Source organism: Pholcus phalangioides, unplaced genomic scaffold, assembly GCF_987345545.1.
Source record: "Pholcus phalangioides strain wild (caught in Gottingen) unplaced genomic scaffold, Ppha-v1.0 ptg000028l_1, whole genome shotgun sequence".
Lineage (NCBI taxonomy): Eukaryota > Metazoa > Arthropoda > Arachnida > Araneae > Pholcidae > Pholcus > Pholcus phalangioides.
Genome location: NW_028301618.1, coordinates 8,745,838 through 8,760,738, shown reverse-complemented (window position 1 = coordinate 8,760,738; position 14,901 = coordinate 8,745,838). Strand labels below are relative to the sequence as shown.

At 40.0% G+C, this 14,901-nt stretch overlaps 1 protein-coding gene across 1 annotated transcript in view; it reads right to left on the bottom strand.

Moving 5' to 3' along the window:
- The window catches only part of LOC149067897 (uncharacterized), a 346,496-nt gene extending 332,193 nt beyond the window's left edge, over positions 1-14,303 (bottom strand). Inside the window, exons 1-8 of the mRNA XM_089251976.1 lie at positions 14,271-14,303; positions 11,437-11,522; positions 8,683-8,794; positions 5,678-5,763; positions 4,027-4,118; positions 3,822-3,933; positions 1,125-1,231; positions 872-998 (exon numbers count right to left, since the gene is read on the bottom strand). Coding sequence (XP_089108102.1) covers positions 872-998; positions 1,125-1,231; positions 3,822-3,933; positions 4,027-4,118; positions 5,678-5,763; positions 8,683-8,794; positions 11,437-11,503 — 703 coding nt within the window. The 5' untranslated portion in view covers positions 11,504-11,522; positions 14,271-14,303. The remainder of the gene's footprint in view (positions 1-871; positions 999-1,124; positions 1,232-3,821; positions 3,934-4,026; positions 4,119-5,677; positions 5,764-8,682; positions 8,795-11,436; positions 11,523-14,270) is intronic.
- Positions 14,304-14,901: the final 598 nt, after the last annotated feature.

Below are 14,901 nucleotides of genomic sequence, written 5' to 3'. Positions count from 1 at the left end.
CTTCGACCTCCTGTCCCATAATTCTTTGTGCCATGAAAATTGCTGTTAACTCCTTCGTTGGCATCTTGAGCCAACCACCCGTTCAACCTACGTGACCAGTGACAACTTCCGAAAACAAGGGCATAAATTAAATAGCTTATAAACTGGTTATGAAAATCCCTGTTACCAGGAACTTCCCAGGATATTTTATTACACATGTAAACGGGCAGAATCGACTTGTAGACCACCTTTGTCAGGGACGTTGTCGTGAGCTGGAGATAGATTTGTGTGGTTATTTTACGAGTGAAAATATACTATACTGTTCTGGGAAGCATCAGATCAATCGGGAATTTGGCATGGGAGCCGCAGATGACAAAAGTTTGAGAATCACTGCTGTGGGCGTTTCAAACTTCAATGTAGTACGAAGTACAATTGATCTGATACCAAACTAGGGTAATTTCGGAAAGAAAATTCAGATTCCTCTGGGAAGAATCGAACCACCAATCTCAGTATCAGGGCGAGTGCTACAGAGAACTGACATCTTTCATTAGAACATTATGTTCTTTAAGTTGAATAGGACTGTGCGACATTCTCCACCAGATGTACAACAAAATGATGAACCCCTCTCCACTAATTATACAAACATTCTACGTGTCATCTAGGGACTGATGATACTGCAAGTTGTTGCCGAGTTGGGAGGTTGTCTACTGTGCAGTCCCGTTTCAGCCTAAAGAACATATTGTTCTAAAGTTAGAAAATGTCTGTCCTCTGTAGCTTAATGGTAGAAATTTCTGCCTGAACAGTGAGACGTTGGTGGTTCGATTCCCCACAAAGTGTCTTATCCACAATTCCTGGCAGTGAATAAATAAAGACTTCAACAAAATCAACTTACCAATGAGTTTTGCGGCTTCTGAAACATTTTTGATTCCAAACGGGGAAAGGAACCCGCTTCTCTGCGTGAAGAAAGCAGGGAACTCCCTCGTTTCACCGTATGTGGCCACACAAACACCTTGTGTTTCCTGTAATGTAACGAATATATCGCGTGTGCAATTGTTACCCTCGTATGAATGAGATAAGATTTCTATACAAAGATTCAAACAAACCGTTAATGCAGTGTGAAATACGAAAATATCAACTATACTCACAAGGTATTCCAAAGTCAAACCAATGTCCAAGATCGACTTCACTCCGGCAGATATCACAGTCACTGGCGTTCGACCGAGTTCAGTAAGATCTGTGCTTATGTCGAATGCTGAAAGAACATACAAAAGAGCCTTCTGTGAATCGTAGCAAAAATGGCATCATATGATGCTGGTTGCGAGGGAACCACACAATTTTGACTTCATTTTCATAGGTTGCCAACATGAATGTACTTTTCTAATTCACTCTTTTTTTTACATTGAATCATCAGCCTATAGAATTCTGGAATTAGAAACAAAAACATATTTTCTGGTTTGACCGAACGGAGCTGCAACAAGAGATTTTATCGCTATTCATTGGGTCCTCTCATTTAGAATTGTTTATGACTTCTACTTCACTTACTCCACCCATGTTGTAATTTGCTGCCATTTATGAGATGGGTTGGAAATGGAGGCACTGTCTATCGGTGGTCGCCTCAAGCTCGTTGGGGAAAATATCTTATCTGTATTCTTCCCTGGTTTTGAACTTGGGACCATGACGACTACCTTCGCTTTGGTAGACGAGCATCCTGCCTCTTGGGCACTCAAATGTTTTATGACTGCTGGATCTTATTAACCATTTTTGATTTTGAGAGCATAATCTTACATCTTCTCACACATGAACTTTTAAACGCCCGCGCACTAAAACCAGGACTGTCTTAACATTAGAACAGGATTTTTCACTCTATCTAGAACGACAGAAGAGGTGTCACTTTGACTGCAACTGGGAAAAAATCAACATAAATTATTTTTCTTCTAAACTTCAAAAACTGTATCTATTCAGTCCCCGACTTGTTTTTGCAATAAACCCTTGTTCATGTACCAACTTTTTGGAATTTTGGGCAAAAGGGCTTGTTATGACTGTTTCTCGTCTGTGAATGTGTTTCGCTCATCAGAGTATAAGCATTATCACATTCGAGTTCAAAACTCATTGTGGCAGAATGACATCTACCTTTCTATAAGCATTTCATGTGGCAGACTGTCAAAATGCAAGCATGCTTATGATTCAAGCGAGGCATTCATTGTGTCTGAATGACACCTAGTGCTCCACGAACTTTTTCGCTTGTCAGAATACAAGCATGATTATGATTCAAGTGAGACATTCATTGTGTCTGAGTGACACCAAACTTTCTATGAATGTGTTTCGCTCATCAGAATATAAGCATTATCATTCAAGTCCAAAACTCATTGTGGCTGAATGACATCTACCTTTCTATAAGCATTTCATGTGGCAGAGTGCCAGCATGTTTATGATTCAAGTGAGACATTCATTGTGTCTGAGTGATACCAAGCTTTCTATGAATGTGTATCACTCATAAGCATTATCATTAGAATCAGAAACTCATTGTGGCTGAATGACATCTGTCTATGAACATTTTCTTCGGCAAACTGTCAGAATGCAAGCATGCTTATGATCCAAGTGAGACATTCATTGTGTCTGAATGACACCTACAGCTCCATGAACTTGTTTGCTTGTCAGAGTACAAGCATGATTATGATTCAAGTGCGGTATTCATTGTCTAAGTGACACCTTGTGCACCATGAAGTTTTTGCTTGTCAGAATACAAGCATGATTATGATTCGAGTGAGGCATTCATTGTGTCAGAGTGACACCAAGCTTTCTATGAATGTGTTTCGCTCATCAGAATATAAGCATTATCATTCAAGTCCAAAACTCATTGTGGCTGAATGACATCTACCTTTCTATAAGCATTTCATGTGGCAGAGTGCCAGCATGTTTATGATTCAAGTGAGACATTCATTGTGTCTGAGTGACACCAAGCTTTCTATGAATGTGTATCACTCATAAGCATTATCATTAGAATCAGAAACTCATTGTGGCTGAATGACATCTGTCTATGAACATTTTCTTCGGCAAACTGTCAGAATGCAAGCATGCTTATGATCCAAGTGAGACATTCATTGGGTCTGAATGACACCTACAGCTCCATGAACTTGTTTGCTTGTCAGAGTACAAGCATGATTATGATGCAGTATTCATTGTCTAAGTGACACCTTGTGCACCATGAAGTTTTTGCTTGTCAGAATACAAGCATGATTGTGATTCGAGTGAGGCATTCATTGTGTTTGAGTGACACCAAGCTTTCTATGAATGTTTTTGCTCATCAGAGAACAAGCATTATAATGCAAGTCAAAAACTTGTTCTGCCGGAATGACGTCAAGCTTTCTGTTAAAGTTTCTCTGTACTCGCAGGATTTGAGTGGTTCATGACGCTCTGTAGTGGTTCCTGCTGTGTCAAGATGCCGGAGATTTCTCTCTTTTGCTCTCTTCCTTAAATGGTTATGATACAAACAACTTGGTTAACAGAATGGAGTGCAGTGCGAGCAGTGGTAGCTTTATATAATTGTTTTAGCTTGATGAAGTTCAAGCATTATAGTTTGAGCCAGAAATTTGTTGCGCCTCAATGGCGTCTAACTTTTAAATAAATGCTTTCAACCTAAGTACAAAGATTATGAATCAACAGGGAAAGGAATTTGATACGTTAGTTAATATCTGCAAGCATGATGTGTGCGTAAAATGTCATTGAGCATAGTGTTATGTACATGAGCTCAGATTAAGGCTGTGCCTAATAATTTATATACATATTCAAAATAATATTCGCTCATTATTGATAAACGAGAAATTTTTTTATAAATTGTTTACTTTCTTCAGCTCCCCTGTGGACACCGCCGATCCCTCCAGTAACAAACACTTCGATACCTGACTTATGTGCACAGATCATGGTTGCAGAGACAGTTGTTCCGCCGCTTAGTTTCTGAAAAATACAATACATACACAATGAAATTTGATTTACATTAGAGTAATAGTTATTGAGACTATATTAGACTAGAAATGTGTAGATATTTACCCTGCTGATTGCAAACGGTAGATCCCTCCTCGAAATTTTCAAAAACTTTTCATTCTTCGAAGCTAAAAATTGGATTTGTTCTTCGCTCATTCCTGTGATGTTAGAAATAATAATATTTTAGTTGCCGTATCAACTTGACCAAAACATTTAAGAAAGCTTTTCTATGTTGCTTTCAACGACAGGAAACAAGATCAGAAACACTGTCCTTTTTCATGATCTACTCTAGCAATTGCCATTAAACAATTTTAGTTTTGAAACTCTTTTTCTTGAGTAAATAGGCTTGCTCACCCTGACTACTACTAAGCCACACACATGCACCTCATCCATATTCCTCTGTGAGACGAATTGTTACATGTTGGAATGTGTAGTGAACCTTCTGTGAAGTTTGTTTCTGTGTATTGCTTGTTACGTGTAATGCTGCCGCCATATGCCATTCTTTTTTCTAACTATGCTTGAAGTGTAATGATAAACTCACCCAGACTGCTGTTCGCCCTGTGGTTTTCCTTTTCAAATTCGCAGTACTCTTTCTTTCTCTTCTACCCCCACACACACCCTGGTTCCGACCACAGCCCAGGCTGTGCAAAATGAAACAGACAACGCAAGCTGTTGCGTCAAATCCATTATATAGGTGAATCCTCCAAAGTATGTTTCTGTCTACACAGTGGGGGATTAAGTCAGCGAAACAACACAAAAAGAGTGACCTAGAGAGTGTGTTCAAGCACACGAGTAATCAAAACAGGTGGGTAAGCAAGCATGTGCAGAACCAAAAAACTGACCCAGAGAGTGAGGTGCTAAGTCACAGTGAGCAACCATGAGATTGGCCAAGACTATGCAAACAAGTGAAGGACTACAACCTTGACCTAGAGAGCGAGGGTGGGTCATGAGGCCACCCGTGCACTAGCATCGAAGATGTGTAAATTTGTATTGGCATTATCATTATTGTGCGCCTCCTCAGACCCCGCAAGTCCATCTCCGCATATGCTAGATAGTGTGTAAGCATGTGCGCAAACAAATGAGTGACTCAGAGACAGGTGAGGGAAACTGGGTGCTGCAAATTTGAGAAATGAGTTGACTAAAATGGGAAAAGGGTGGCAAAATTTTCCTTGTGTGCAGGTGGTAAAACCATAAATGCGTATCTGGTGTTGAGTGGAAATTTTTTGGTGCTGTCATCTACATTTCAAATTGTGAGTGAAATGCAATGATTGAATATCTTTACTATTGCAGGTCTGTTGCTCTTTTTGGCAACACTTTATAAGATTCAAACGATGACATTTTTTTCGCCGATAGACCAGATATTAAATGTATTGCATCTACTGCTGGCCAGGAAAGCTTTAGAGAGCCATGGCCGTTTCACCTGTCATTATTCTTTTCTTCATTACTGATTATGCAATAGATGCAGGAAACCAATCTGCTTTTAGGCCTCGTTGAGATAAGCATGAAAGCGAAAAAAACAAACTAAACATAGTCAGATCTGGGTATAATGGTATTGGTGTGAGCATAATAGAAATTATTCCATAAGCGGCAAGATTTACAAATATGCCTGATTCGCTTGCGGTATAAAACCAATATCACAAAAGCTGGGTGATGATAGCCTTTAATACAGAGGTCTGGCTGAACAGCATTTAAAAAAAAACAAAAAACACCATTTTACCAATATGGATCCTTCCGGCAATGACGCCTATAGTCGCAGGAACAGCTCCATTCTTCCTAATGATCCTCTCGACATCAAGTGCGGTACTGTATGTAAAGAATGAAAAAAATCATAAATTCCTTCTTGTCTGAGGGTTCCGTCACTGATCTGATCTTTCACTTGATTTCCTAAGGCTTGAGATAAACCGACACTAGGGGGAGTTACTATCATTCAATAAGATAAATAATATGTATGTCCAGGGTTACCAGACGTCCTCCTTTTTCATGCCATTTCAAACGCCTCCCAGAAAATTTGCCCTTTTGTCCTCCTCCTTTTCAGGTTTCTGAAATTATTTTCCTTTTTTTCATGCTGGAGTATATAGTCTGTCTCATATAAGTTTAGACGCTACCAATTTTTTTTAACTGCGCCATAAATACCGTTTCAAATTTTGATTTTTTTGCTTATGATCAGAATGCAAAAGCCTACTTCAAACTTTGGTCGTTGTCAAGGAAACTAAGTTCTGGATTTTTTAAACTTAACATTTTGAAAAATAGCTGTTTCAAAAGTTCCGAAAGAAACTTCAGATTATATGCAAATTTTGAAGATTGCGTTCATAAGGCATATCAAAGACGTGATATCATAATAGTAGAAAGCTATCAGATTGGTTTTCATTTAAAAAAAAAAAAATGCTAAAGTTGTCTTGTATTTTGTATGATGAAATCCTTCGAGTACTTCATTTGAAAGCAAAAAGGAAGGCGGTAAAAGGCATTGCTATTGCTTTGAGCAGGTTGAAATGAAGTGCCTGATGTGTATTGACCCAATGGGTGTCCCAAAGGCCGAGACCTGGTTGCGGTAGGCAACAGAGTACAAGTTTACATGCAAACAAAACTGTTGGGAAATTGGCTTCAACACAAAAATATTGCCTTGCGTGAAATTATTTCAACAAATGCAGTTCGTAAACAGATCAGAGAAGCTTGTATTTGATTCATAAAAGAGTGCATTAAGAAATCACTGGTCACAAGAAAGCGCCAAAGAGAAATGCAGAAGAGGGACTTTCTTTCAAACTGAGCACAAGTCAGGTCTATCACCATGGACAATTTACTACCTAGTGAGTTGTGCCGGAGGTGTAAGTGTGTGTTCCTAACAGTCTGATTTTTCAGTGTTCCCATCTATATTTCAGAAGTGAAGTGTAATGATTGAATATTTGTACCGTTTGTAAATCTGTTGCTCTCCGTGGCGAGACTTCTTGAAGGGGAGATCGGTTTGCATTCGCACCTCGAAGTTGGGAACCACAAAAAACAAACTTCAGTTGACCGGTGCTGTGTTGCCTGTGGGGTTCGAACCTGGGACATTGCAATGAGTGTCCGTCACTATGACCACCAATGCGGTGGAGAAGAGAGACTGGAATGGGAACGAAATCATTTGCTTTATGGAGATTGGAGACAAACAGCTTTGAATGGTCTCGTTATTTATATATGGGAATCGATGATAGCGAGTGTGGGCCAGCCTAGGATTACCCTGTTCGAGTAAGAATCATTAGGATGAGCAAGAATATACAGGGTTAATGTGACTCAATCTGCCAAATGAAAGTGGGTCACAGACGAGCCCAACTGGAACATAAAACACCATAGCAACCCTGTCCTAGCTCGAACCGTTTTCGGTTTATGATGGGAAATGGTGCCGAGTCTGATAAAACCAGAATTTGTGAGGTTTCTGAAAGACCTACACACAAACTAAGTACATATTTGAAAAGAGAAGGAAAAGTCATGTAAGACGATACCCTTTTTATCAGACTATTTGGATTTGATGATGAGTTGCAATCGCTAAAATATTAATAAAGATCAAAATTGAATTGTTGCCAAATTTTTAAATTGCAAACACTCTTCTTGCTACAATTGATCAAATTCACCAAAATCTTGTCCCTTCCACCAACTTTCGAAAAAGCCTACAACAAACCATATCGGTGTTCTAGTTCAAGAGTGATTTAGCCTTTAGTTTGCAGTGCATCACTGGAATCTGCATTCGTTGAGGTAGATATTCGGCAAAAAATTCAGAATTAGTGGTTACAGATTTTGGCGACAATTTAAATTTGCAAGAAAAAAATCCTATGAGGTGACACCATTTCTATTAGGATATCTGAATTTAATGGTGAGCAACAGCCACTAAGATATTGGCAAAGTGCAAAATTAAATTGTTGCCAAAATCTACTAAAACCTTGTTCGACAAATGCTGATTTCAGTGATTGTATTGCAAACCAAAAGGCTAAATCACTCCTGAACTAGAATGCAGCTATGGTTCATTGTAGGCTCTTTTGAAAGCTAGCGCAATAGACAAGTTTTTGGCAAATTCGATCGATTGCAGCTAGAAGGGTGTTTGCGGAATCAATGATTACTGATTTTAGTGACAATTTGATTTCAAACTTTATTGATCTATCATCGACTGTAGTTCACCAATAGTTCCAAATATTCCGATGAAAATGGTGTTAACTTATAGAACTTTTTTCTGCTCTTTCCAAATATGTGCTTAGTTTGCATGTAGGTCTCTCAGAAACTTCACAAATTCATGTTTTTTAAGATGTAGCCATTTCCCTTCCATTATCCACCGTAACTCGTAAACGGTGACAGATAGGACAGGGTTGCTATAGTGTTTTATGCTCCACTTGGGCTCGCTTGTCTATCACCCCTTTCGTTTGGCAGATTAGTCGTAGTTCACCCTGTACAAACGTTCTGAATTGGACAAACAAAAAAGTTTATAAGTAGGGCCATCCAAAAACCCATGTGGTAGAATTTAACTGCATTTATGGCAAGCTTATTATGGGACCCAATGGCCTGTGAGGATGGGTATTTTCTCTTGTTCGGAATAGCTGGGGTCTAGTGCATTATGAATTTGATTCAGGGGGTATCGCTAGTCATTATAGTTTATACTCACAGTATATATAGTGATATATATAGCGTTAATGTGAAAAATGGATCGTCGCGAATAATACTCTGAATCACCATAGTAATATTAGAACTAATCTATTTCACCTGAGATTATGAGGGTATGGCATTCCATGTGTGATGATCGTGCTCTCCAAGGCCACCACCGGGCGCTTGTAATGCAGACATGATGCCACTTCTTCGCTGACAACAAAGTTACCTGGAAAATTCAGAACTGAATACAGTATTTATACAGAGCTTTAAAAAAAAATTATAATTCCCAGTTATGAAATCAATTTGCGGGATAGGATTACGAAGCTAAAAGAAAAGGGCCTATTGGCATGAAAAATAATTTTCCAAATGTTCGGAGCTACGATTGCAACAAATTCCATTGGTAGAGGCAACACTAGTTTTTTTTTCTTTTTTTAACCCATGGATTACGGGCAGTGTTTCCCAAAGTGGTCAATATCACCCCCCGAGGGTTGATGGAGCAGTCGGGTGGGGGGCAGTTGAAGGTATGGGTTTTGTATAGGATCCTATGGGTGGGCTTGAGTTGGGAGAGATAAGAAATTTTTTTGAAGGAGGGAGGTGATAGAACAAAAAGTTTGGTAAACTATGCATCGTGGGGATTTCAATTGACCATTTGCAAACAAAGTTTTCAGTTCCACAGATTGAAACGTTACACTGAAAGTTAAAGCTGATTTACGGTTTTGTCACCGTTCTGCGGTTCTTAATTTCAATATCCTTGACCATCATCTATTCCAAAATTTTTCTCCCTGGGCTTCAGTTTGCTTAGTTCTCTGTAATTACAGGGTTTATTCAAAAAGTGTCCGACCATAATTGACCGAACTAGGGAGGCATGGTTTGATGCACATATGTAGCCGCTACTAGTACACGTGGCAATGCCCCCCCCCCCTGTATCTCCACCCATGAGGAAATGTGGTCCCCTTCCTATGTGGAAACAATCCGCAAGATCCAACAGACCTTCAGAGATAAAACAGGGACCACACCAACAAAGGAGTAGTACAACCATTTCAAAGGTGGCAGCACATCAATGGAGAGCGAAGCATGTTCTGGTCATGGGTGGAGATACGCGCCCCCCCCCCCCAGCGTTAAAGGTGGAGTCGACTGATCTAATGTATATATATGCATATATGAATTAACATCATCCCATTGTGCCCCCCCCCAGACTTCCAAGTCTATCTCAGCCTATGGTTCTGGTAGGCCCTCAACATCTGGAAATAGGATCGTTATTGATGATCAAGTGAGAACTCTGGTGATGCAGGATCATCAAATCACGATCAAAGAGCAGCGCAGATAAGGCAAACATTAGCATTGGATTGGTTCATTCCATTTCGACTTCAGAAAATGGTCAGTCAAACTGACCATTTTCTTTAACTCCATTGGCGCGGTTCATCGCGAGTACACACTATGCTGCACAACCATCACCAAGGAGTACTACCAAGACGTTCTGTATCGCAATTGGCAGCTCCATCATGATTAATGCAATAGTGTTGTTCAGGTTTTTCCTGCCATTTTGTCAAAAACAAAAAAGTGTGACACTGTTCACTTATACACCCTCACTCATTGTCCATCTACCGACATCTGGCAGCTTTTGCAGTCAGGAAAAAAATTCAAGCAGGCACACTAGTATCACCTACACATACAGAGCCGCCGACATGAAGAATACATTGGAGGGGCTGAAAATTGCTCTTTGTCCCATATATATGGGACTCAAGTGCATACGCAGGAGGAGGAAGGTGCATTGCATTTTTTCTTCAAAAATTATTGGGGTGCTCTGCCCCCTTACAAAATTTATGGGGAGTGGGGGCTCAAATGGCCTCAGCCCCTAGGTTCTGGTGCCTATGCCCACATACATTCACCAAACCCATGCCTGCCTAGATTCATTGGTTTGTGCATGAAAAATTGTGGTCAGATAGTTTTTTGAACAAACCTCATATACCTCCATCTACTGTGTAGTTACGATTTTAATTTCAGAATATAAGTTCACACAATATAAATGACTCAAAATCATAATTGGTGACCAAAGACAAGTACTTATGTAACAAGAAAAGTATATTAGTGGCGTATTTTCAGGTTGCTCAGCTATTTCGGAGCTGGAAGTTTGGAGGGGCAGTAAATTTAAGGAATTGGGGGGGGGGGTGGGTCAAGAATATTAATAGAATAGGAGAGAAGGGGAGGCAAAATTTATGTAGCCTAAAGGTGGTAAAACGTTAAATCCGCCTCTGTCTAGAGAATGAAAGACTAGGACAGTGAGTGACAGAACGAGTAACCTAGATCATGTACAAGCATGCAAATGACCAAAAGAGTAACCTAGAGAGCAAGGGACCAGGTCAATGTATAACTATAGGAGTAAACTATAATGTATACAAGCATGTGAGTGAGCAAGCACGTGAATCCCCAAAAGAGTAACTCAGAGAGTGTATGAGCATGGGAGTGACCAAAAGAGTGACTTATTTATATGGAGGGAGGGTGAACAAGAAAATTAGATGAGAATGAGAGAAAGGACAGGAGGGAGTCTAAATGCATGGGCCCAACCAGACACTGCCCGGGGGGCCTTAGAAAAACGAGAAGTAGTGGAATTTTTGAGAATTTCCCCGGTAGGAGTAGGGCCTCCAAAAATCACTTGGCCTGGGGGGCATGATGCTCTCAAGACAGTCCTAAGAAAGGAGGCAAAATTCATGCAGCCCACAGGCAACAAAACCAAAAATCCACCTCTGACGGCAAACATGGCATGAACTATGGCAGTAAGTTCTCATAGACACAGAAATATGCAAATAATTAATTATGTTTTCGTTAGACAACAAAAGCTTGTGAAGATTCAAATAAGGAAGGTCTTACGAGTGCAAAATCCTCTTCTTGAAACAGCAAACATAAGCTTTCCACAAACTTTGTTGATTCGTTGCATCGTGTATCTGGAAAATTTGCTGTAAGAAATGGAAAAATCAGTTAATTTATACTATTTTCGGGGGAAACATCATTTACCCACCACTTCCATGAAGAAGGTGGGGGGAAAATTGTATTTGTCTCTTTCCCCCTTCCCTTTTTAGTTAAATTAATGTAGTTTGAGTTTAAATTGAGTAGCAATTTAAATGAATTAGCAATTTAAATTGAGTTTCGTGCTAACCATATTTGATGGATTGAATACAGTGTTGCTGATTCAAACCATTCAATCAACACCATTTTAAGGTTGATTCAATCGTTTCTGTTGCACCCAAGTGTGGATTTTATGCATACGAGGGTTCACAGTAGATTCAGAGTAGCTTTTCTTGCATGTCTATCAAAGATTTAGTGTGAGGGTGTTCAACCTTTAGGAGAGCATGGGAACACTTCAATGGTTTGAAAACGTGTCACAGGCCTCTCAATGAAGAATAATTAACGTCAAGGATAATTTGTAACAGGGCCGAGCACCTCCTAGAATTTATTCAGCAACCACACAAAAATTGCTCGCATAAAGGCAGAGGTAGATTTAGGTTTTGACATCTGTGGGCTACACAAACTTTACCGCTTCCTTCCATTCCAGTCTGATTTTCTTGGATATTAATTTCTCTCATATGTCAGCCTGGGCTATAGTCTGCTTGGGCATCTCATCTGTAAATACGCCTCTGTCTCTAAATCACTCTTTTGATCACTCACGTGCTTTCACGCTTTCTTGGTCACTCACTGGCCTAGTCCCTTGCTCTCTAGGTCACTCACTGGCCTAGTCCTTTGCTTTCTAGGTCACTCACTGACGTGGTCCCTTGCTCTCTAGGTCACTGTTTTGGTCACTGATCTCACTTTCTAAGCAGAGGCAGAATTATGGTTTTACTGCCTGTGGGACTCTATTCTTTTTTGCTGCCCTTCTCTTATTCTACTAATTTTTTTGCCACTTATTCTTCATATTTTTCAGCTTCCGAATCCACCTGTAAATACCACCTCTACCAAAAGCTCAAGCCAAGTGCCCAAGGGTCTACAACACTCCTGACGCCCCTGTCTGTGTTCTAAACACATAGCCCCCTTTACTTTCGAGGAGAACAAGGGAAATCCCCGCCTGGGAGCAGTGCCATCTTAATGCATGGGCCCACCCGAGCACCTCAAGAGAAAAGGGCCTGACAAAAATAAAATGTGATTGAAATTTCAGAAAATTCACCATGTAGGGCCTCAGAAAAATCATTTGCCCGGGGGCCCACTATGCTCTTAAGACGGCCCTGCCTGGGAGGGCATCAAAGATATGGTCCAAGCGGATGGTGTTGCCCTGCCTAAAAGATTCTGATGAGGGTCGAGAGGCATATCAAACTTGTCAAAATGCTGAACATCTCTCGGCACCCTGGTTAATTGAATACTCTGAAAATGATGCTAGTCAGCAGGAAATACTTTTGAACCAACCAGTGAAACCAGCGATCATTCAATGTTTTCGGTCGAAGATAACAAGACAACTTCTGATAACTCAAATTACCAGCTGGATCATTAAAAAAATGAATAACAAAGAAAAGTAACAAAGTGATTTTATTTTGCTGCATTCTTTGATCCTCCCTCACCAGTATCGATCAGATATCTTGCCAAACTGAAGTATTTCAGCAATAACAAGCCCCCAATATTTTGTAAATGTGTATTGTATTAATATGTGATTAGCTCAATATATAGAACCCGTGAAATGAATTGCTGGAATATACCGAAAAGAGGGTTTATGGTCGACGTCAAAAACCATGGCATTTTCCCAAGTGGCTAACCAGTTGAATGCAAAGTGGCCAAATTTTAAATATTAGCCAAGTATATGTTGGGAGAAATTTCAAGATTATTCTCATCACTGGGGCATGAAATCGTCATTGTCGAGAAATCAATTTAACGAATAAATGCAACTATATCACTGATAGGTGAAGTTGAGAGTTCTGAACTTATGGTGCCTTTAAACTTCTGCGATGTAACATTGAGTTGTTTAGGTCCTCGTTTTTTTCAGCATAGCCCCTAAACACCCTTCGAGTTGGGGGCCCTGGATAATGCACAAGACTTAAAGCCGGCCTTGTGAATAAAGCTGTGTGTAAAAAAAATTAATTAAAATTATAAAGTCGATTCTGGACCCAGACCTGTTCCTCACATGGACAAACGAGGCACGTGCCAAGACGGGCCCAAAATTGGATACCTTTTGTATTTTAGGCACAGCCCGTGTGCCCCTTCCCCTACGTAAACCTCTGCCTCACAGACTACAGATAACCCCCAAAATTCATATTTGTCCAGGCCCTGGCTGGGACCCAGTCTAAAGTCCTGGTTGGTACCCGGCTCTAGGATATGAAGCGGGCAGGGTCCGATATCCCCAAGGGTGAAATCGTTGCCTAGGGCTCCAAAATTTAAACAACGTAACTGACTTATATGACAGGGTTCTAGCCCAGAATCCCCATATAATTCTCATCGGTTTTTGATTTTTCAAGCTATAAATTAACTATAGAAAGGCCCGTGAAAGTCTGACCGGGGGTTCTACAAAAGATCTCAGCCCAGCTCCAGGATGCGAGGGCCATACCTAGATTTTGAAGGCTCCCTAATTCGTTTTTTTCAGTGCCCCCTTCATGTCGAAATGGTGCCCTGGGATCATATATATATTTGTGACTATTCTTTTTGATTTTGAAATAAATTAGATGTTTTTCATGTTTGTTTTGGTAATTTTATAAAATAAATCAATTACAAAGTAAAATGTCCCATACAAACGGTAGTTATCCTTCTTCAGATAAACACGTTTGTAAACAATAGCACGTGCTTCAGCCACGTGCGTGAGAATTAGACCAATCATAATAGATGTTGTATGAAGCCGCCTGATAATTTTTGAAGAAACGTGCTTTGATTGTCCCAAGTGCTTATGACGTCATACAGATTGAAGTCATTCGCAAATATAAGTAAACATAATCCAGTCTTTAACAATTGTTACAATAACTTCAATTCATCTGCTTGTTTCAAGCAATGTCTGAATAAAAATCGCAATTCAATCGCGATCAGAAAGTTTTCACAATGGTCTTGATTACGTTTACTGAACTATTGAAGAATCAATGCTATAGCCTGGCGCCAATATTGTTTAGTAGCCCCATCTATTGTATTTAAATAAAACGTATTAGAATCTCAACTAATCCTAAAGTTATATTTCACTTTTAAAAACTAAAACCTTTTTTTTTTATTCTCTACAAGCACTGAGCTATAAGTAAAGCTGGGTTTTCCTAGGAGCATGTTTTCTGCGCCGCACGCAACGTGATTCGCCCAGCTTGACACGCCGTCCACTCACCAGTAAGAAAAGCAGCATGACTGTTTTTCTACAGAGCGCAATACGGCTCACGACAGCGCTTA